The 21,780-nt window shown below is 34.3% G+C and overlaps 3 protein-coding genes and 1 non-coding gene across 6 annotated transcripts; all 4 read right to left on the bottom strand.

The window, feature by feature from the left end:
* Nucleotides 1-1,713: 1,713 nt before the first annotated feature.
* LOC125217629 (AP-1 complex subunit sigma-2) lies at nucleotides 1,714-5,453 on the bottom strand. Of its 2 annotated transcripts, none has more exons than XM_048119150.2 (8): nucleotides 5,296-5,453; nucleotides 4,552-4,638; nucleotides 4,209-4,300; nucleotides 3,976-4,084; nucleotides 3,852-3,887; nucleotides 2,257-2,343; nucleotides 2,085-2,177; nucleotides 1,714-1,924 (listed from the first exon to the last, which is right to left on the bottom strand). In XM_048119150.2, exons 1-7 carry the CDS (start codon nucleotides 5,296-5,298, stop codon nucleotides 2,106-2,108), a joined length of 486 nt encoding a protein of 161 aa, XP_047975107.1. In that variant the 5' UTR covers nucleotides 5,299-5,453; the 3' UTR covers nucleotides 1,714-1,924; nucleotides 2,085-2,105. The 2 variants fall into 2 exon arrangements, with proteins under 2 accessions (XP_047975107.1, XP_047975108.1); XM_048119151.2 differs by having other exon boundaries at nucleotides 2,096-2,177.
* A 1,313-nt stretch (nucleotides 5,454-6,766) lies between these two features.
* LOC125218586 (uncharacterized) lies at nucleotides 6,767-10,079 on the bottom strand. Of its 2 annotated transcripts, none has more exons than XM_048120279.2 (8): nucleotides 9,935-10,079; nucleotides 9,145-9,456; nucleotides 8,631-9,019; nucleotides 8,390-8,489; nucleotides 8,065-8,118; nucleotides 7,878-7,964; nucleotides 7,489-7,617; nucleotides 6,767-7,364 (listed from the first exon to the last, which is right to left on the bottom strand). In XM_048120279.2, exons 1-8 carry the CDS (start codon nucleotides 9,965-9,967, stop codon nucleotides 7,053-7,055), a joined length of 1,416 nt encoding a protein of 471 aa, XP_047976236.1. In that variant the 5' UTR covers nucleotides 9,968-10,079; the 3' UTR covers nucleotides 6,767-7,052. The 2 variants fall into 2 exon arrangements, with proteins under 2 accessions (XP_047976236.1, XP_088923813.1); XM_089067687.1 differs by lacking the exon at nucleotides 9,935-10,079 and adding an exon at nucleotides 9,587-9,919.
* A 2,064-nt stretch (nucleotides 10,080-12,143) lies between these two features.
* On the bottom strand, nucleotides 12,144-12,246 carry LOC125185729 (U6 spliceosomal RNA). The gene has a single exon (XR_007170231.1). It is a non-coding gene; the product is annotated as a U6 spliceosomal RNA (small nuclear RNA).
* Nucleotides 12,247-15,804: 3,558 nt separating this feature from the next.
* Nucleotides 15,805-16,830, bottom strand: LOC125220433 (uncharacterized). Its single transcript, XM_048122602.2, has one exon. It carries the CDS (start codon nucleotides 16,715-16,717, stop codon nucleotides 16,133-16,135), a length of 585 nt encoding a protein of 194 aa, XP_047978559.1. The 5' UTR covers nucleotides 16,718-16,830; the 3' UTR covers nucleotides 15,805-16,132.
* Between the last annotated feature and the right edge of the window lie 4,950 nt (nucleotides 16,831-21,780).

The raw sequence follows: 21,780 nt of genomic DNA, 5'->3' as shown, positions 1-21,780 counted from the left end.
CGGAAGACTGCACGACGATCCTTTTTTTCTTTATTATGTAATTTTTTTTAATGAATGTACTTTTTTTTAAATGAAATTAATATGTCTCGTAAATTTAATTCCGTAATTTATAGTAAATTTAATTCCGTAAATTTAGTTGTTTTTGAATTATTTTTATTGCGGCTACCATGTGGCTAGCCTTAGGCTAGCCTATTTGCTTAAAATAATGATGTGGCAGGTGGAATTTTAGTGCTGATGACGTGGCTAGCCTATCTCCATTGGAGATGCTCTTAGAGCATTCCCAACAGTTTCCCTAAAACCTCCCTTATTTCTCCCTAACTCCTGCCAGATCAGCGCCACATCAGCACCATAATTTATCCCCAGTTTTTAGCCAACTTTTAGCCAACTGCTCCAATGGTTTCTCCCTTATTTCTCCCTAACTCAACATTTCATTTTTACATCATCACTAATTTAATTGTTTTATTTTTGTATATAATAAAGCTAGCTAATTTAATTTATAAGACAAAACAAATAATAGTAATAAAATTCGTTGTATTAAACACGGGTAAACATTACAACGACGAAAATTAATAAAAAAAAATAGTACAGGAATGGAAAAAAAAATTCAAAGTAAAAAAATTAAGGATGAGGAGAGAATGAAGAGAGAAAAGGGATGAGGATGGGGAGAGAATGAAGAGAAGGTGTGTATTTATAGGGGGGAAATTAAAAACAAAAAAACAAAAAATATATTTATCGCCGAATTATCGCCCACAGTGGTCGGCGATAATCCGGCGATTTTTCGCCAGTTGGCGATAAAACGGGAGGAAAAATCGCCGAATTATCGCCGACCTCTCCCATTGGTCGGCGATAACTCGGCGATAGACGGCGAAAAAACGCCGACTTTTAGCCGGCACCATTGGGAGTGCTCTTAGGTAAAGAAAGAATAAAGTTAAAAATGAAAAAGGTAAAGAGATAAAGAAGAATAAAGTAAGAGAGTGTAAAGTAAGTGAGAAGACATGCGTTTACTTTTGTTTAAAAAAATGAAATGACTCCATTATTATGGAACGTCCGAAAATGAAAAAATGACTTTACTATTATGAAATGGAAGGAGCACGTTGTTGGAGTCGAAAAATCATACGTAACAAAATGGTCGACAACTTAAATAATGTCATCTATGTTGCAAAACAAGTAGCACTAACTTTTTTTTCTTTTCTTTTTATTTTCTTTTATTGTCGATTGTCTATAGTCGTCAAGATACAGCACCGTGGCCAACTTTTGTTCGCCTCAGTGCAGGATATATAGTGTGATGCATGCCCCCAATCGCTTTCCCAAAGACGATGATGGGCTCCTAGCAGCAACATTGAACTTATGTCGGTCAGATTTCACCTGGTGGCCGAGGTTTGGGAATTAGAGTTTCCCCTAATTTATGTTTTCATTTAATAATAATTTGATTAGGCTTTTATATACAGAGGCTTTAATTTCATACATGCAGGCATCCTAAATATTTCTTCGTGGTATAACTGTAAACAATATTAAGACTAATGCTTTTTCATGCCAATTTTCAAAGCCCGGGCACAGACTTAAATTTGAACAACATCAACTTCAACTTTATTCAACAATTGGCATATTATTTAGAATATATTTTCTTCTCTCATTTTAATTAGATCGAAAATTTGAAGCTGCACAAAATAAGTTTGATGGTATAAAGTTTTTCTTCCACAGCCCACAGATAAATTGAAATTTTAACTACGTTTGTATCCAATTCCTTTGCCCAAACGAAATATATCTGGTTCCGATTGAATGCAAATCACTGCATTCATGTTATCTCAACATCGATACAAATATCATCTTGATCGTATTTTTCCCACAATTTGCAATGCTACCTGAGACTAAACGAAATCACAACAGCACCAGCAATTTCTATATCTCCAAACAAGTCTAGGTCCTGCCAAAAAATAAGAACACGACACGAAAATGAGTTGATAACCTTAAGCATTATAAGATGTGGGTATGAAAATCAAACAGAATGAGCAACTTCAGGTCACCACAGATCTTGACAAGATCAAAATAAATCTAATCTTATAGACTTGGTTTATAATACTAACAGTTTAGATACCAGCACATCCTTATTTTGTTGCTTGAGCAATCATATTGCTGATGGAACTAGCTTGCTCCTTGGCTGCCTCAACCAGAGAATCCTGTAAAACAATTGGTTGTTACTCAGAAGGCTACAGAGTTTAGAATGGCAATCTTTCATAAGATCTGAAGTCAACATACTTGTGCAGCTATTAAGCGTGCAACTGTCTTCTTACTCGACTCTTGAAGTTCACCAGCAATCAGGATTTCATCTAATATATAATACGCCTGTCATTGCATTAAACCTAGAGAGTTACAATGAGATAAAAAGGCCACAAAGTGGCTGCATTAAACACTTGTGAGTTATGTATTTATATATGTTGTTTACCATTAAAAAAGAGAAAAAATAGTTAAGAAGAATAACTATTACCATCAAACATAAAAGAGCAGTTTGTCGGATACGTGACTAATATGAGGCTTTAACTTAGGTCGTTTATAAAGAGAGTACACAACATAACACTAAGAAAAGGAAATGAAAAAAAAACAATCAATATTTTTAACTAGAAATAAACGAGAAATTACATTTAGGGGGCTTGAGTCCCACCGAGAGCACGGGGTAACTTCTCTCACCAAGTGATGAGGGTTGCAGTACTTTATGTGTAAGTTGTTTGCCTGACTTCTATGATAGTTGGCTTTATTTGATTCAATCCAATTATATGACTGAATCTCTAAATTAATTAGCATCTATAATTTCTCAAAAATAATACAGGGTGTACGAGGAATCAGATCCAAAACCCAAGCCCTGAGCGACTGACAAAGAAGAGCACTTTGAGTATTAGGCAAGGCAATAGCTAGGTCATATTCTGGAAGAATATACATAGAAGTGACACACCACTTTTTTACACTTGTAGTCCTGGAAGCCATAATAGACATTGAACTTTTTTTACAACAACTAGTGTCAATTGTCAAGACCAAAATGAGAACCGGAACATAAAGGGATACGTAAGGAGGCAAGACCATCAGTTAGTACCTTCCAGGATTACAAGGAATAACACTCTGGGTATATCAGAAAAGCAAAAGGTCACACGATCTAAGATGGACAGGATATATCTGGATTGAAATAACTCAAACCTTAGATCAAAGAGGAGTTTCTAGTTTATCCAAAAACAAGTGTAGACTAAATTAACATGTTTACACCACTGGTTCCAGGAGTCGCAAATTGATATGGTACATATGGTACTTGCACATTATGACTAACAATGGCCATATTCTTAGAACTTTTCATAGGCAACTAAGCACTGCTATCATCGAGATAGACAAACAAAACTCATTCTTTTGCTATGCCAAAGAATTCAAACTTTCTACATATTCCTAATAAAATTCAAATTTAGCTTGAAACATCCAAGTTAAAACCTATATTAAGAGTTTCTTAGATAAGCACTTATACTGTTCAAATAAAAGTTCCAACCCATGATCAAATACTGAGATGCAATTCCAAAAATATAGCAAAGGTTCTCATACTAACAACCCGTGAGACATTTATAAGTCCTAAAACATGTAGACCACAGAATCCTAGAAAAGCATCTGACACAATTGACATAAGAACAATTAGTAACAATAAAGTTGTCAGCATGAATCTATGTATGCATACCATTACTAAGTAAATAAACCATGCTTAGGAGAATAGATGTGGCCTTAACAACTCAAGGCACAGATAGAAGTCTCACTCTCAACAGATTTTGGACAGATAAATCTCTCCAAACATTTCAGAAACAGCTGAGACAACATAAACATACCTTATGGAAATTAAAGATCAAGTCCAGCTCACAGACCTAAAAATAAAACAAATAACGTGTTGAACATGATATCACAAGCTAATTAAAATCTTGAAGTAAATAGTTGCTTAAGTTTGAACCATACACTTCCAAAGTAGCGATCTAGTATCTCAACATAATGATGGATAATTTCGAGGACCTCCAATTCATTATCATCCTGGTCAATGCACATGCAGAAATAAAGGCTAGCATACCTGTCAAGTAAGTAGTAAGATGCAAATGATTAATTGTGCACATTATAAAAGGGCGGTGTATGAAACTATGAATTATATTAAACAATGTTGGAAAGGTTTAAACAGAATGCAAAATGCATACTACCTTTTGTAAACAACTTTGTATCCCCTCCATTCCACAAAGTTGCACAGCTTAGGGGCTCGGGTGAGAATCATACCACTAAGCTCCCGGATAACCTTTACGACGAAGAACCTCTCCGTTAGTTTAATTTGCAAAGATTGTCAATGAAAACATAGTTTGAATGAACTAGGAACAAGGTCCAAATTGAGTTGAGAAATAAACTCCTGTGTAGTTCCATGTTTTCAATTTCTACATTCGCAACATGAGTGAAGGGAAGACAGAACTTACTCCAAGCGTGACAAGGGTTAGTGATTAAGATGAACTTTTTCTTGATCATAAATCATTGTAAAGACATATACGGATATACCTTTGTCCTTTCCTTTTGAGAATACGGTGAGTACCATTTTGTCAACCTTACTTTCCCTTGTCTGCTAATGAGAAGAACAAAGTGAATCTGAAATAATGGAAAAGTACAAGAATAGTAGTACATCATTAATAGACAGTAATATGAAGCTCATAAAATAGAAAGCAGCAGGAGATAGTGGGATTTTATCAACTTATGGACTAGGTAAAAGAGACATGGTCAAGGCAATACTCTAGTTACATAGAAACCAGCTTACTATCTAAGAAGTGCAAAAAAACACAACACTCAATTTACCTAATTAGGTGCCTTTTCACACTGCACATATATTGTTCCCGTTATTGTACCTAAGTAGATCCTAGTTGATGAATTCTAGGGTTGCAAGGATCATGTCGATAGCTTGCTAATACGATTGTAAGCCCAAATTTTAATTCTTTTCTTTCTTTCACTAACTAGCTCACAAAATTCTTTTCCTACACCATCTCCTGCTCCACCCCTCAGCAGATGCAAAAATGAATCAAACAAACTGGCCATCCAAGATAACAGGTGCACGTCGGAACTTAAAATCGCGATTAAATCATGTAGTAATAGTTAGAGAAAGTGAGGGGAGATCTAATCAATTAATCAGATCATGAAAGTGAAGAGTGGCGGAAATTACCAATTGTTACGTCGACAAGCAAGGAATGAGAATGAACAAATGTTAAATGAGAAAATGGAGAATCGAAGAAAGGTGGGGAATGAGCAGGATACCATGGTGGCGGTGGCAGGTCGTCGGAGCTTGATCCAAATGTCTCCCTTGTTCAAAACCGTCGTCTTCTTTTTACAGATTTCGCCTGTTTTATGTTTGGTTGTAGTACAATATCTATTCGGAATTTGTTGTACGATATAATAGAAATTCTTTGTTTACATTGCCCAATAATTTTAGAATAATCTGCATCTAGTTTAATAAAATTGCGTTTTTCTCCCAAACTCTTTTAAAATATAAACATGCTACTAATTTTGGAATTTCCCGATTTTCCCCCAAAATTATTTTTTCTTCATGTTGAAGTTGATGTGTTTGTCCAAAGTTGATAATCGTACTTTAGTACAATAAGATAATTTAGTATCAATCCTAATAATAATACAACATGGTGTACACGACAGATAACATTTATCCAAAGTGACATGTATTCGTGAAGACGATTAAATCGATTGATCAAAAGAGAGCATTATTCTTTTAAAAGGTGAGAGGTTACACGAGAGTTTTCAATGTGCTCCAGGCATGCTAGGTCAATCATGCTCCGCTGGCATAATAATGTATGCTTGTATATAATGCATGAAATTTTAATCGAGGACAAAAGAAAACACATTTATCTCACAAGGAGAAAGAAGGATTCTAGTTCAGTAATTTCCAGCTACAGTCCAACTTAGGGCGCACCACCGCAATTTTGATATTATGTGCGCTTGAGGCTTCCATACACGAGGAACGAACTTACGGGCAACTCCAACACGATCTAATCAAAAAATTTGAGCATGCAACAATTGAAGTTTATTTCATTAAGTAATACTGCTACTAGGAGTTTAAACCATGTATTTTCTGGTGTTTAATCAATTATCATTTTCAGTATTCATTCAAGTAATTTTCTAATTTTGATTCATTTATTTTGATTATATAAATATATAAATTTAATTAAATATATAATGATGAAATTGATCATTTGAATTGTGGTGTAATGGGACTGGTTAATATTACATGACAACTAAAAATGGAATTGAGGCATAAATGTGATTGTTGTTATCATATCACCAATGTAGATGGTCTTAAGATCACCATACTAAGATCCAACAACAGGGCCACAAATAATGCGCGGCATTCAGTGCAAGGTCGTGAGTTTGTTATGAAAGATCGATTGTTACGGATCAGCCGTGGCCAACAAGGACATTGGGCTTTATGAAAGATCGATTGTTACGGACTGAAACCATTGCTCTCTCGTCTAATAATCTAGTCTTTTTAGATGAATTCTACCATTTAATCTATACCCCGAGATGTTGCATTAGCCTAGGGATACATATGTGAAACTCCAGTCAGCATGTTTCAAGTAGAAACTGCTAACTTTCTTTTCTCTATCGCTTATAGTCTATAGATATTATCATAATGTATCGAGTGACACTGAAAATTAATAGTAGTACAAGTTTTTTACAAATGTGCTTCAAAGTCAAAAAGTATATTGAATGCCAAAAATGAAATAAACTTAGGGTGATGAAACTAATACACACAGTACAAGTTGAGTTCATACAAGTCCATATATAACTGAAAGAAAAAGGGGTTTTTTATTTAACTTAAATACCTCTCAAACTCATAACACTCTCAGAATAAGGTACAAAAACCTCATAAGCAAAACATATTTATTTTTTCTATCAGTACGCCAATAAAATCTGCATCACTCTTAGACAATCTCTCTGTACAGAAAACCTTCAAAACTGCAAAACTATGCATCATAATTACCTTTAAAAAACTGATAAAATCATCACCATGCCGTTTCAGCTATTTCTTTATGGATCAAATACCGAAAAGACGAACTTTCCTCTAGCCAACACAAACACTTTTCCGGTCGACCCTTCAGGAATCTGTCAATCAATTTCTGTTGATATTCAGGTAGGCAGTCTCCTACAACTTTCAGAAGTGCAGCTGTGCTAAGTGACATATCCTTTGCATAATACTGCAAGATTTTTGGCAGGTATAGCCTTTTCTGCTTATGAACATAAGCTGTAGCTTGTATGAACTCTTCTTTGGCAGCATTCAGATCCTCAAATATACTCTTTGCATAGTATATGCGAATCTACAATCCAAATCATTCAAAAGTATTGAGAATAAGCAGGAATAAAGAATAGACTAATTTCAGTCTTTTGCAAAAAAAGGAAGAAGAACAAGCAAGCCAAAGAAACATCTAACAAATGCATTACCGCAGGGTCAGAGCGTGCTCCTGAGCTAAGTGCGAAATGAACAAGCGGTTCGGGATAGTCAATAGCATAAGCATGTTTTGAGACCCCGGTTTTGAATTTCCTCCTTGGAGAGAGAAGTGTCTGAAGCCACTGCAATTGTGCATGTCATGTTAAGTCAATAAGTTGCTAAATCAAGAAAACTATGGAGAAGAGAAGAGAAGAATCTGTATGGCATTCATTATCCATTGTTTGATGTTTAATTAGTGAGGATGATCCAGCAAACCATATAATATTTCCTTTAAGAATATAGAACACAGTGAACACTGAAGATCATTCATGTCTAAGTACTCGTTGGTGTATTACAATATGCACAAGCTCAAGAAATACTGAAAGAAGTAATAGATATTTACCGGAGCAGAATAGTGAGATTTTAACCCCAAAATGGAGCTTTGTATGTCATAAGCGGTAACGCAGAGCCCACCGACGTTATATGCAGCCTGGAACAAAGAATTTCACGTGGAAATATCATATACACAGATGATAAATCTAATGAAAGACTGAGCGATTAAAACTCCCTCATCAGTCATCAGCCATTACCTTTGTGATGAAAGTGCTTTTTGTGTAGTTTTGATTTTCATATGCTAAATGAGCCTGCAAAGGAAGTTGAAAATACATGAAGTCAATCTGAAATATGATGCATTTAGGCAATGAATAACCAGACTGCAGATTTTGCATCTCAGAAAGAAGTCAGCATTTTGTTTTGTACTTAAAGTAGTGGAGTAACGTTATCTGGTTATATGTGATAATTAGCAACAGATCTGGTTCTGGCCGCTCAAACATAGATACGAGCATAAGTTCAAACATATTGTAAGTGGAATGGTCATGATCAGAATACAAAGTTGGAGAAGCGTGAAAGACATACATGCATCGTCAATGCATTGTGAATATTAATCCAAAAGGCAAGCTTCTGTTCATGCCTCATCTTCTTCATGTCAAGATTCTCAAGACTTTTGACTAGAGACCTACATAAAGGAAAAGAAAATGTTCACACTGCAAAAGCATAATCATACTTGGCTCTTTTTATATTTAAGGTAAACATATCATTTAATCCTACTGGTTTTTCATAAATAGAGTTGAGATATGGCACATTTGTAAAAACAAACCTAAATTTCTGAAGCATTATAGCAGCATAACTGTAACTCTCGTCATCTAAGCATATCTTCAGGACTTCTACCATCGCAGCATAAGGGTCATTATCTTGTTTCAGACCTTCAATATTGTAATTCTCCGAAACTTCATCATGACATTGAGGACTCCAACTGCCAGATAAGTTTCTGGGAGAAAATGTGCCTGAGGAGCAGAATGATGAATTCGATGAAACTGAATAGCCTTTATGGCTTCGTGCGGAGTTGCCCACTTTGCAGTAGATGTCAGATATACATCTTAAAATGTCTTCGGATAGCTTATCTGGGAAAATGCAGGCATCGCCAACACAAAAATTCCCAAGATGGTCTACAAGGCTACGCCGTCTAAAATAAGCACTCTTCCTTTCCTGCAATGCACCAAACATATTCAATCAAAATATTAGATGAATTACTATGCGAAAGCAAATACACGTGAGTGCGTAGAAAGAAAGCCAACTGTATTCAATATGAAACAAGGTAATAAGTACATCACCCTTGCAAATGATGACTTTGGAGTAGTGAATGGAACGGTATCAGTTGGGCCAGTTAAAGCACTTGTTGGGGACGAACACCGTTGATGTTCACAATAGCCTTTGGACACTTCTGACATTGTTCTCCGGGATGATAGGTCAGATGTTACCAATGGTTGTATTCCAGTCATTTGTTGTATGTGGCTTCCATGGTGTCCCGGATTACTTGGGATAGTTTTCTGGAAAGAAGTACGATACATAGAAAGAAGATAGCGTTCCAAATGTACTATTTGAACCTCAAGTGTATTGATTTCTTTCACCAAATCTGATGAAGACTGCGGCAAACAGGGCCAAATAACTAAATTAGTTCATAAAAAGTAAAAAAAATACAGAGACGATAAACAGGGACGGGTTACAGAAGAAGCAGTAATTCCCTGATCAATAGAATAGTAGGTAGATAGATACCTTCCCTAAGAGAGTTAGAAATGAGCAACCTCTGATGAAATTATTTGTGAGATACTGATTATTTGATATAGTTGTGAATCAAATCATTGAGATTGGTCTGGAAATGAGGTATAAACAATAGCCATTTCCTTAACCACTACAATTACACAAGTTGCAGAAGTACGATTGAGGAAGATAAAATGCATTAAAACATGGAAAGATTTGCAGAAACAAAAATGCAAAGTGGGATTGAAATTCGAAGCAGTGGCATGGCATTGAATCTGATTACTACAAATTGGCATTTTCACACAAATGAAAGCATTAGATAGAGATGCATGTAAAAAAGAGGTAGGGAAAATGTAGACTGACGGGATTGAGATGGCGGGAAGGCGTGGGCGACATGATCCCTAGGCGGAGGAGGAGTCGATTAGGATTTGCAAGGAGAATCCCAATAAATGAATAAGGAAGCACCGACAGTGGGAGCAGAATCACAAGGTGGGACAGGGCATGGATGGAAAGATGGCGTGGCGAAAATAGTCTGTATGTGGGAGGAGCAAACAAAATAGGAGGTGACCCACAACGCCACAGATCGCAGACATGATAAATAGCTTCACATTCAGTGGGTAGAGACTAGACAGACATTAAACCGCTCAAATTGGTAATTATGCTGCCCGGAGGTTTCATCGTGGAACCTCATCATCATCTTCTTCTTTCATTATTTCTTTACTTACTTTTTTTTTTATATTGCCCTCAAAATTCCTTAAACTTTATTACTCATTTTATACCACCTGCATCATGTTTTGTTAGTACATGTGACATGTTATATTTAATTTTTTTTTAAATAAATATGCTAAAATTTTATGGATGAGTTTAGAAGTCAAAATTCTCATATTCGAACCTACTAACTCATTTCAATTTATATTTATAATTATTGACTTGTATGTTAGAAATTCACGTGAAAAACTATTAAAGATGAAATAAATCTATGTTGGGCAAGAAGAAGGTTGTAAAATTGATTTATTGTGTCGGTTTCTGATCTTCTACTTCAATTATATGGAAAATTTACATGCGGAGAAGATACTAAATTTCTTCTTCTATTTTTTTGACCTTATGGTAGCATCATAAAAATAAGTGGAAATATTAAAGAATAAACAGATATTTATTATTTATTCCATAGGCGCGCACGCACGCACACACATAATAATTAGCTCCATGGGAAGGGATATGGAAATAACCAGCGGGGTCCACATTTTTATATATATACTATGGGAATGGGAGTATGGGGACTCCAATCTTTTATCTAATTTGACTCCTATTTTTTTTTCTTATGTTTATATTGAAAATTGTTTTTAGGATACACTAAAATCTTGTGGTTGTATTGATGGATGGGAAACGAATTATTTGGTGGCACGAGATATTTATTCATTATATCAAAGTGTTCCCTACATGAAACATGCATTGTCCACACCGATAAAATCGGTTCACGCCCCCTCAAACACATATAAATTTCAAGTTTTAACTATTGCAAATTTATTCAATGAATTTGTAATGACTGATTGGATATATGTTCATATTTTAGGATATAAGTAACACAATATCATTGTAATGACTGATTGGATATATGTTTATATTTTAGGATACAAGGAACACAATATCAATGTATAATAATTACTCTAAATTGGAAGAGAATAACGATATATAGTACTTAAGCAATAGTTATGGATCCAACACACGAAGGTGAATTTACTAAAGATGTATAGGTCCTCTACTATTAACCCTAAGATCTCGTTTGGAGGATGAAACGATTGTCTCTAAAGATGAAACGATATACCAATATAAATATCACGAAAGTTACATAATGCTAACTATTGTCTCTAAAGATGAAACTATTTTCCTCCTATCGAGTAGAAGTACCTTAAGCTCGTAGGCACCAACGAACTTGACTTGAAGGCGAGAATCTAGCAATGCAATGTCCTCAATTGCAAACTAGTATACTAGAGGACTAAAGAGAAAGAAAAGAGAATTGTTTTGTGATATTTTTGGTGTATTCTCCTCTCCCAAACTCCACTTATTTATGGCAAGAAGAAAGCATTTGAAGAATCTACAATCAAGATATCTCTTAATGGAGTTGGAGATTACATCAAGATGAAATGCCATAAATCTTTAAAATGAAAAGCTAAAAAAGCCTTTCACTTATTCCCCACGTTTTCAACATTCTATTCAAAAAAATTGTTAAACTCAACTACACTTGCAAAACCGATTGTAATTGATCACAGCAAATCCACCCCCTTCTATTGTAATTGATCACAGCAAATCCACGCCTTTCTTCCTTGTCATTAGCGAGAATAATGGCGAATTTTCTTGATAAGCAGTCTTAAACTCTTAATTATACTGGTTTAAATTTCATGGAGTATTTTTTTTATAATATGGTCTCTAATTAAAATCATAAATTTTGGCCAAATTTTGATATTTTATACGAACATAAAAATTGGTCTTAAACATCACAAACTTTAAATTTTGTTTGTTATTTTTCACGGCAGGTCAATCACCATATCATACTAACTTACGTGCGCTTTTTTATCCTATTTGGCATTTCTCGATTTATCTGTGTCATCCTTGCGCAAAGGCCATGCTAATCTTCTCTGTATCATTCCAATTTTATCGGATGTCCCCGAAGGGACTTCTTATCCTATTTGGCAATATTAAATCATCGTGCTCTTATACTTAGTTGTTTATCGGTTTATCCTACTTGCCACGAACGTAAAAAGTGGTTTGACATATCATAAACATTTCGCAGTTGTCCACGTAGAATAAGTTTTTTGTCAAAGATATATTATTTGGGTTAGGTTGGGGGAGTATCAAACAAATTGTAAAATTTGTGATATTTTAGACCAATTTAAAAATTTATAAAAAATACCAAAATTTAGAAACTTTCTAAATTTCTAAATTTAGACTAATTTTTATACACCTTCCAAAAATAATCTAATTTCTAGATATAGAAAGTTTCTCTCGTACTTTTCGTATTTTTTCTCCTATTTCTTATTTTACCCACCTATCACCCTCTCTAACTTTTTCCACTTTTTCTCCTTCTCTTTTTTCTATTTACTTTACTAATTTCTCATTAAAACACGTTCTGCCCATAAATGGAACTATGTTTTTACGTGCAGATGAAATATAAATTCAGAGGCCAGATTTCGGTCCCGGGTTGGCTGGTTCTCCGGTGCAAAACTAAAAGCAATAATAAAGATAGTCAACAGAAAAAGTCTCTTTCATAAAACTCATTTGATTCCCTTGAAATAATTTAAGACTCATAATTTAAATACAGTTCAACAGTTGCTAGAAACAGACTATTTGGTTGGTTACAAACATTAACTGATATTGACTGAGACCTACAATTATAACTTCATTCTAGTATAACTAATTCACCTAAAAAAAACTGTTGGATCGAAACTAAAACAACTTCTTTATACATCACTCACATGAATCTGAGCCCTAAATATTCTGATGCATGAAATTAAATTAAGCGTGACAATTTCTTGAAAAGGGGGGTAAACGGTTGGTTAAACTAACTAACTAAAAAACACTTTTCATCATCATCTATTACAATTATACCAACTTATAATTTTAATTCCCATAGTTTTGGTTAGTTGAGTTTGGAATTTGGATTACTGCCAACCTCTGTCATACAATGTCGCATCTTAATTGGTCTAATTTTATGCAGATAGATACATACAAATATTCAAGATAGGTTAGTCCATTTTTCTTCTACTTTGGACGAGAATAACCTTCATTCATGTAGAAAGGACATTGGCGTTTAGCGTTTAAATCTAGTTTGGTATATAATACAACCCTATGGATGAGTATATACCGTATATTAGTCGTTTCTCCATCATTGACTAGAATTTGGAAAAGATAAATGTGTATCCATGCATGATGCATCAAAATTTAAAGCATAAGACTCGATCCCGATCGTGTCTTGAATTTCATACTCCTATATATATATATAGAGAGAGAGTTGTGATCAATGTCGAACCAATTTTAAAGACCGAACTAGAGACCAAATCTGGGCCATTAGATCTAGTTTTTTGATGAGATGTGCTGCTGTGAAAATTTTTTCGGCTTCATTACAAACCCATTTTACTTCATTATATAGGTTTATTACTTCATTTTGTACTTCAAATGCTTCTACACATACTTCATTCCAATAATTTATTACATTATTCCATGTGTTTATTAAACCATATTAGCGCCATGGCGTTGGTGATAGGTATTGTAGAGAGAAAGAACGGCACCCGACGGTGAAACCACATTTACGTACTGGAATGAAGTAAAAACCTACTGGAATGAAGTAATATATTCTGGAACGAAGTTAAATCTTCGTAACATGTTAGTATGACTTATTTACCTTCAGATGAATTAAAATAGGCTCGTGATGAAGGCGAAAATAATTTATAAATTTTTGTATCTTATCCATAAAAAACTTGATCTAAAAGCCCTAATTTGGTAGGGTTCGGTGGTTCGGTCTTTAAGAGTGGATTTGTGGATAATAGGACTCTGTCTTTGTAAGTATTCAGGTTAAGGAAGCGGATGTGTTTGATGTGATATAATTGAAATTTGTGGATGCTGTTATGTTTAGTGCACTCGATCGATCCCTTATTAAATTTTGGACAATATTGATTTACAAGTCTTGATCTCATTATGCAACGAAGCCAATCTCAAATGCTCTCAGATCGATTTAATGTTATGTCCTAAACTCAAATAATTTGTCATTTCTTGGACATCTCCCTTTGAACTACCCACAATACACTTATTACTTATACACATATTACCTTGAATTTGTGTTGGTAAAGATGAATGAAACCTAATTTGTGGTTGTTTTAAACAGACTCCCTTAAAATATTATAGACTACAACATCAAATGAGTAGCCAACTTGCTTTGATGCCCCATTAGTCTCTTGCAAAATGATTGATTAGTTGGTATTGCCCAATATTTTCTCAGCTGGTTTTTAAACTCTAATTTCTACTTTTGTCTCCCACTAATATAATAACATAGTAGTAGTATTTGTTTATATAAGTACATACTTATTATAATAATGCGGCCAATTATATGTGGAAATCGATATTCAAATGCTTTAGTAGTACACGTATTGAAAAATCGTAGCATGTAGTATCAAATTTTAATAATGCTACGTTTCCAGATATATGACCAAGTTTTAATTAAAATGGAGACTACACGGTCAATTGACTTGGATAACAACGTCAGCCCCCACGTAATTGGATCTCCATCTTTTTTTTAACCTGTCACTATATGGGTGTTACGACAGAAGTGGAAAATTTGCATTCCAACTCTGTAAATTTTACAGGAGCAAAATTACAAAACTAACGATAAAAAGTAGCACAACATTATTTTGCAATCAAGCTATTTAAGGGGAGTATAACTTAGTAAAACCGGCTGGGGAATTTTATTACTAATAAATTGTTTCACAAAATTAAATGAAAATAATTAATTTTCAGTTTCACACGAGTCAACATGTCAAATTGAAAGAGGAGCGTGCGACCTGTCTTGACCGTTCTCTCCCTACGATAACATTCTTGATATGGAATAGTAGTTTAGTCTATTGCACAAGTGTTTGATTCGCAACTTATATTCCATGATTAAATTTGTATTATGTTTGATTCATAAGATTTATCTCACTTCATCTTAGATTATATTGTGCTACTATTTTATCTAGTATACCAAACAGCAATGTATATAGATTAAAAATTATATATATTCGCGTTCAATTAAAGTTATAATTATTTAGGAAATGTGACACAATGTATTCGCCGTAAAATAGGTAAGTTTGAAGCATACTCCACATCCAATTTTAGATTTTTTGACTTACATTAAGCTATTTATATTGTGCAATCTCAGTTGCAATGTGAATATTAGAATTTTACGTGGAAGAAACTAATCCTCTTTTTACTGGAAACTATTGATAATTTTAAATGTCCGCATAGTATGTTACATAAAATCAGTTTTTTTTTTTTTTTAAATTTATGTAGAATAGATACTCTCTCCGTCTTCCATTGGGAGTCACACTTTGACTAGACAGGGTTTTAAGAAATGTAAAGAAAAGTTAGTTTGAAAAAATTAGTGGAATGTGTGAGTAAAAATGAAGTGTGGCTCTTAATTAGGGATGGACCAAAATAGAAAAGTGTGACTCTTAATAGGGGACGAAGGAAGGAACACAGAGGAATAAGAGAACGGCACAATGTATTGACAATGATCATTTGTTTATATGATAATGCTATGAACATGAGCGCGCGTATTATTTAATACACAGACACGGTGAGACTACAAACGTATCAATACATGTTGATTTTGTTCCTAAACTGCTAATCAATATGCATTTTCAACCTCTGTTTTCTTCTTCAACTCCAATTCCCCCAATAAAAAACCTAATAAAAACTCTCTAGATTCCTGGAATTTCCATTTCCAAATGAGGATCGACATGGACTCAAAATTATTTACAGCTGAGTGGAAGAATGAAATCCACAACCTCCACAAATGGTATGCAAAGTCAATCAATTGAGGAGCACGGAGCCTTCGTTAATCGTACTGAGCCTTAATCTGAAGGATCGAACTGCCAATTTCGCTCGTCGCTTCTGCATCTTCCTCACGGAGCCGGATCTCGGAACGCCGCCCAACGAAGACTTCCTTCCGCTTTTAACTTGAACGTACGAATTTTCGTTGATTTTAATCTGATGAATCGACTGCGGATCTTCCTCCGCCGCCAAAACCGGCGAGATCCGAGACTTGCGGCCCCGCCGCGGGTTGAAATCGTTGAACGCAACGCTCGCCTTGACGGCCAGCGCCGCCATGTCGGAGGCGGCGAGGCGGCTCTGGAGCCTCGACGCCGGCATCACGAAGTAGATCTGGTCCGGCTCCAGCGCCTCCGCCGCGTCGAGTCGCGGGACGTAATCGTCGAAGTAGAGGCGGTCGGAGTTGCAGAGGAAGACGGAGTCCGGCGACGACGTCTCGAACTGGATCACCTGCGAGACCGTGACCGGGAGCGGATACCGGCGCAGTTCTCCGGAAACAGAGATCACCGTGGCGCACGGCTTCTGATTGGTAGAGTTATCGGAGTCCGACGATATACAACCTCCCATTGTTGTTGATAAAATGAGAGAAATATAATGTGTCGAGGTGAGTGTGAAATTAATGAATTGTAGAGAGATAAGATGATGAGAGAGAGAGAGGAGTGAATGTGGAAATGGGGAAATGAGGCGGTGGAGGGGCGGTTATATAGTTGGATTGGGTATGCACGTGATGTAAGCGGTGAGTCAGCTGCAGAGAAATAAGCTTGCGTCTCAAGCATGTGCTCTGCCACATTTTTGTAACCAAGTTCGGCCACTTGCGCTATCGCTATTAATTCCAGCTTCACTAACATTTCCTAATTATCAATGCCCTTTTATACGTCTCTGCCTTTTCCGATTTATCATTCCACTTCTACCTTTTTCGATTTGTCACACTATAGTAGTATTAAATAGAACTAGAATAAAGTAGAAGTATGCAAACGGTAGAGTGAATAAAGTAGAAGAAAGTGTGTTGTATTTTATCAAAATAGTGATACAGAATAAGTTGGACGTACTAAAAAGAAATGTATAGATTTATGGCTTGATAATTTCGATTTCACTTTTGTAAAAATCGTAGTTTCATTTGGTGAGATATTACAATCAGTATATGAATAATAGTAGTATTAGATAGATTTAGGCATGGACTTGTCAATTGATGAACTAGTTGGATAAAAAAAATTAGGAAAATAATTTTTTGATATTATAGCATTACCATAATAGTAGTAGTAGGATTGAAGTAGTATTTTACTCTATATTCTATTTTTAGTTAAATTTATACTATTTTTTAAGTATACCTATTACTTATACATAATTATATTAATTAAATCTAGGTTTTCCCAATATCTTGGATAAGGATGACGTGATTATGGAAAAAATATATAATTCATTACATTTTATTATTTCGTTTGAGCACATTTTTTTAAAATTTATGCAAATGCAAATAATTCATAAATTTCTTCTCATTGAAAAAATACCAGACGGATCTCACTCGAATTGTAAGAAGACTCGTGTCTATGTTTTTTCGTTCATGAAAAGTTATAATACTTCGGACTTTCAATTTGATAAAAATTGATAGTTTTATTTTATTGCAGATTACTTTAATTAATTAGTCTTGTATTTCAAATATTTGATATATATTCTTGATATTATTTGACAGTAATATGAGACTATTTCAATCTGAAATCTCATGCTGATGCATATAAAAAATTGATAACATGCATTTGACGTAATATAAGAAAAAGTATTAATAAATGAATTCCATTTAAAATAGAAAAGTCGGAAACTTTGGCGTGAGAAATAAATACTCCTTGGTTATATAAATGGATACTCTGGTACAAGACTAGTACTATGATTTGAATATAGGGAACGAAGAATATGATCAATGTCAACTAATTTCTAGCGATTGAAACCTTTGTTTTAGTTCATTTAATTTTGAACATTGTTAGATAGTAATACGGAATTCATTTTTAGTTCGTTTTATACGATTTTCATTTTGTGATTGTTAAAGTTTTTTTTTAGAAAAAATGAATTAAAATGATTTTGAAATGAACTTTATGTTAGCTGTTATTAATGAACTCTCTGTTGGTTGGACAGTTTGACACTAGAAAGTAGTTCAACATATACATTAGGGAATGATATGAATGTTGTGATAGTAATTATGAATTAACGATATGAACGTTGTGATATAATTTTGAATTTCTTTATCATCCAAATAAGCAATAAGAATTTTAAAATCGAGTACCAATAATTCATTTTATATTGAGTTTGTTGTGTATGATTTCTTTATGTCGTCAAAATATAAATGTTGTGCATGCATTGGTTCGAATCAAAACAATATGTTTCCTGGCAACATCAACATGATACATGAACATATACCATCAATGACTAGTTGGTATGGTATGTCTCCTCTCTTTTCTACATTCAATCAAACTTGCAACATGTATTATTGTAGGTATTCTAGTTGCATACATTAATTTTATGATAATGCCGAGAGAAATATATAATATTAAAAGGTGTAGTCACTAAAAAACAAAATAGGAGGTTTCACGACATGCCAGCGGGTGATTAGCAGTTTTAAATATTAAAAGTGACAGAAATATAATTGCCAAATTAAGCTAATGATCGATTAGTTTGATGTCTTGAGACTTGAGAGAGTTATAAATTTGGGCGGTGAACATATGATTAAGTAAATGCAGAATTAATACATTGTCCAAACAACAACCTACAATATATATATATGTGTTGATATTTGCATTAGGAAATGTAGATGTCTAATTCTACCCGACCTTAATTAATTTGTTTAAGCATCCTATAGTTAAATAATAAACCATTCGTGGTTTAATATCTTAATTTCCGATTTTGGTGGGGCTGCAGAGGTTTCAACGTTATATTCATTACTTAAAATGATTTGGAGAATTAATTATTCTGGCAATTTGAGGTGGACCCTAACTTTCAATATTATTACTAGATGCGCCCAGATATATAATTATGGATACTAAATCCTAATTTAGATTAGTTTGTGGACGTTGTTGTGAAATCTTCAAGATGGAAATACGAAATTCTAGTATTCGCAGAAAACATACTCCTGTGTAGAAATAATCGGTCGATTCACAAGAAAATAATTACGGTCTAAACTATAATAACTAATATCGACAAAATTTTGACTAAAGTTCGCAGCAGAACTTGGGAAAATATTCTTGAGAAAGGATAATGGATGAATTACTCCTAACTTGTTATAGGTGGTTGTTCTCATGCTTCCTAATTATTCCTGATTAAGTTTCCGTGTGTTCTAGGAATTGTTGGAGTATGTATACGTACTAAGTATAATTTATTTTTCGCGGTTAATAAGTGTTTAGTAGTAGTATATTGTAAACACTAATTTTTTTATTATGAGAATAATAATGTGTTTACTTCAATTGGTAATTGCCGTTTATATAATTAAAATTCCAAAAAATAAGATTAGTCTAGGTCTTCCGTATTGTTAACTAAGTACGGAATAGTTGGTGTTTTGGAGATCACTCTGTAGTGCAAACTCAAGGTTCATGTAAAGTTGCATGCAACATAAATTCAAACTCAATGCTAAGGTTGTTGCTGAATCACTAACTGGACCATAAAAGGACATGAAGAGACGTGACACTTGGACCATAGAAAGATGTGACAGCTTAAGGAATGATGAAGAATAGTATTAGAAATTAGCCACTCACCCCTTAAAAGGCCTCATAAGGGGGAGGGTTATCCACACTTATATAAATTAGATTGGATCATCACCAAGTCGATGTGGGATAGAATTTAGAGAATTTAACCACCCCCTCACGTGTGGGCCGGAAAGGACATCGGTCTTCCATCACGTGGGTAGGCAATGCTAGAGAACCATCATCGATGTGGGCCGGAAAGGACATCGGTCTTCCACTCGTGAGGTAGATAAGAGATAAAGAGAAAATCATCATCGACTTGGGCCGCTCTGATACCATATTAGAAATTGGTCACTCACCTCTTAAAAGGCCTCATAATGGGGAGGGTTATCCATACTTATATAGATTAGATTGGATCATCACCAAGTTGACGTGGGACAGTATTTAGAGAATTTAACAAATAGTTGTTCCTGATTCTGTTTTGATTAGGTTGTTAAAGCAAGAGATCAGGTGATAGTACATGGATCAAGAAGAAATTCTAGATGCCTCTGATCAATGTCAATGAACAGTAACATGTGAAACTTATCTTTTAGCTTTCTTCATAGTGAGTTTTAGAATTTGTTTTCATAGTATCAGATAGCAGAGCAAGATCTTTTTTATCCCATCTCTTCTAATCTCTCTTCTAATAAGTTTTTGTTTCTTTACCAAAATGGCAAAATCAATCGATTCAAATGCCAATTTTATTTCGCTCTTTGCGTTGCCTATCTTCTCGCAGTTGGCTTCCATTTCAGTCAAACTCACCAAGATATTAAGTTTATTGTGTTACGAAAAATCCACACCTTTTTGATAAATCAAAGTAGTAATTAACAACATATGCCCAATATTATGTACAAAGAATGAGAAATCAACTAATCACCAAATCTTTGTTTTTCAGTAGATAGTAATAAAGACTTGTCAAGTTTTAAGATAAAAATAACTATCAGACTGACGCCGCAACCTTTCACGATAGGTGTTTAAAGTCTATAATGATTGTGAAACCATTTTACTTCTGCAATAAACTGACCGAGTCACCTATTGTGATGTTATGTTCCAATACTCAGTTTACAATTTAATACTCCCTCCGTCCCACAAAAGATGTCACACTTTCCTTTTTAGTTTGTCCCACAAAAGATATCACATTTCTCTTTTTAGAAAAAGTTCTCTCTCACATGAATATAAAAATTATATTTTCTCTCTCCATTTAACATACAAAACAAAACCTCCTAAAATCTCGTGTCGTCCCACAAGTGTGACATCTTTTGTGGGACGGAGGGAGTAGTACTATAAGTTAAAATGGTCATTTCTCATTAAAGTAAAGCACACAATGTGATAAAAGAATTATTATCCTTATTAATGGGTAATTGAGATTTTACAATACACAAATCATTTATTAATCTTAGAAAGTGTTTTTCATTATACATAATCTAACACAGTAGGAATAGACATATAATTTAGCTTTTAAACCGGTTCAGGATCCACCGTTTAAACTAAAAGCCTCACATGCCTCAAGTTCTTAGGTTCTAATCTATGCTATGCTCCTAAATCCGAATAAAAAAGACATCAGATAAGTAGGCAGTTGCTGCAGTAAGTAAGAATGACCCCTATTAACACCAATAAAGATAAATACACTGAAATAAAATGAAACTAATTAACAGGTGGAAACTCAAATAATTCAATCAAACGAAAAAATATTTAATTTCTTATGGTCATACAAATACTCAATTCCTTTCCACCCCTACAATAAATGTCACAAGTCATAATTTAGGTAATACTTAGTATCAAACCTAGTAAATTTAGTAATACTCCTACTACAACAAAGGAGTGGGTGGTTCTAGGGATTTAGTGAGGAAAACTGTACAAATTTGACCTAATTAAATTCATTTATTTCCTACATTATCCTTTGTATTGACCTAATCAAATCTTTTA

Source organism: Salvia hispanica, chromosome 1 (genome assembly GCF_029641045.1).
Source record: "Salvia hispanica isolate PSC_SH4W2 chromosome 1, Shi_PSC_v1, whole genome shotgun sequence".
Lineage (NCBI taxonomy): Eukaryota > Viridiplantae > Streptophyta > Magnoliopsida > Lamiales > Lamiaceae > Salvia > Salvia hispanica.
This window is presented reverse-complemented; position numbering and strand designations above follow the sequence as displayed.

Excerpts from the sequence above, each read along its gene's own strand:
- LOC125218586 (XM_048120279.2), bottom strand. The coding sequence starts at position 9,967 with ATGTCGCCCACGCCTTCCCGCCATCTCAATCCC. Across the intron at positions 9,457-9,934 it reads CTTCCCGCCATCTCAATCCC|TCTTCATCAGATTTGGTGAA; the intron begins GTCAGTCTACAT and ends TGTTTGCCGCAG. Across the intron at positions 8,490-8,630 it reads ATAATGCTTCAGAAATTTAG|GTCTCTAGTCAAAAGTCTTG; the intron begins GTTTGTTTTTAC and ends TCCTTTATGTAG.
- LOC125220433 (XM_048122602.2), bottom strand. The coding sequence starts at position 16,717 with ATGGGAGGTTGTATATCGTCGGACTCCGATAACTCTACCAATCAGAAG.
- LOC125217629 (XM_048119150.2), bottom strand. Across the intron at positions 4,085-4,208 it reads TACAAAGTTGTTTACAAAAG|GTATGCTAGCCTTTATTTCT; the intron begins GTAGTATGCATT and ends CTTACTTGACAG. Across the intron at positions 2,178-2,256 it reads CACGCTTAATAGCTGCACAA|GATTCTCTGGTTGAGGCAGC; the intron begins GTATGTTGACTT and ends ATTGTTTTACAG.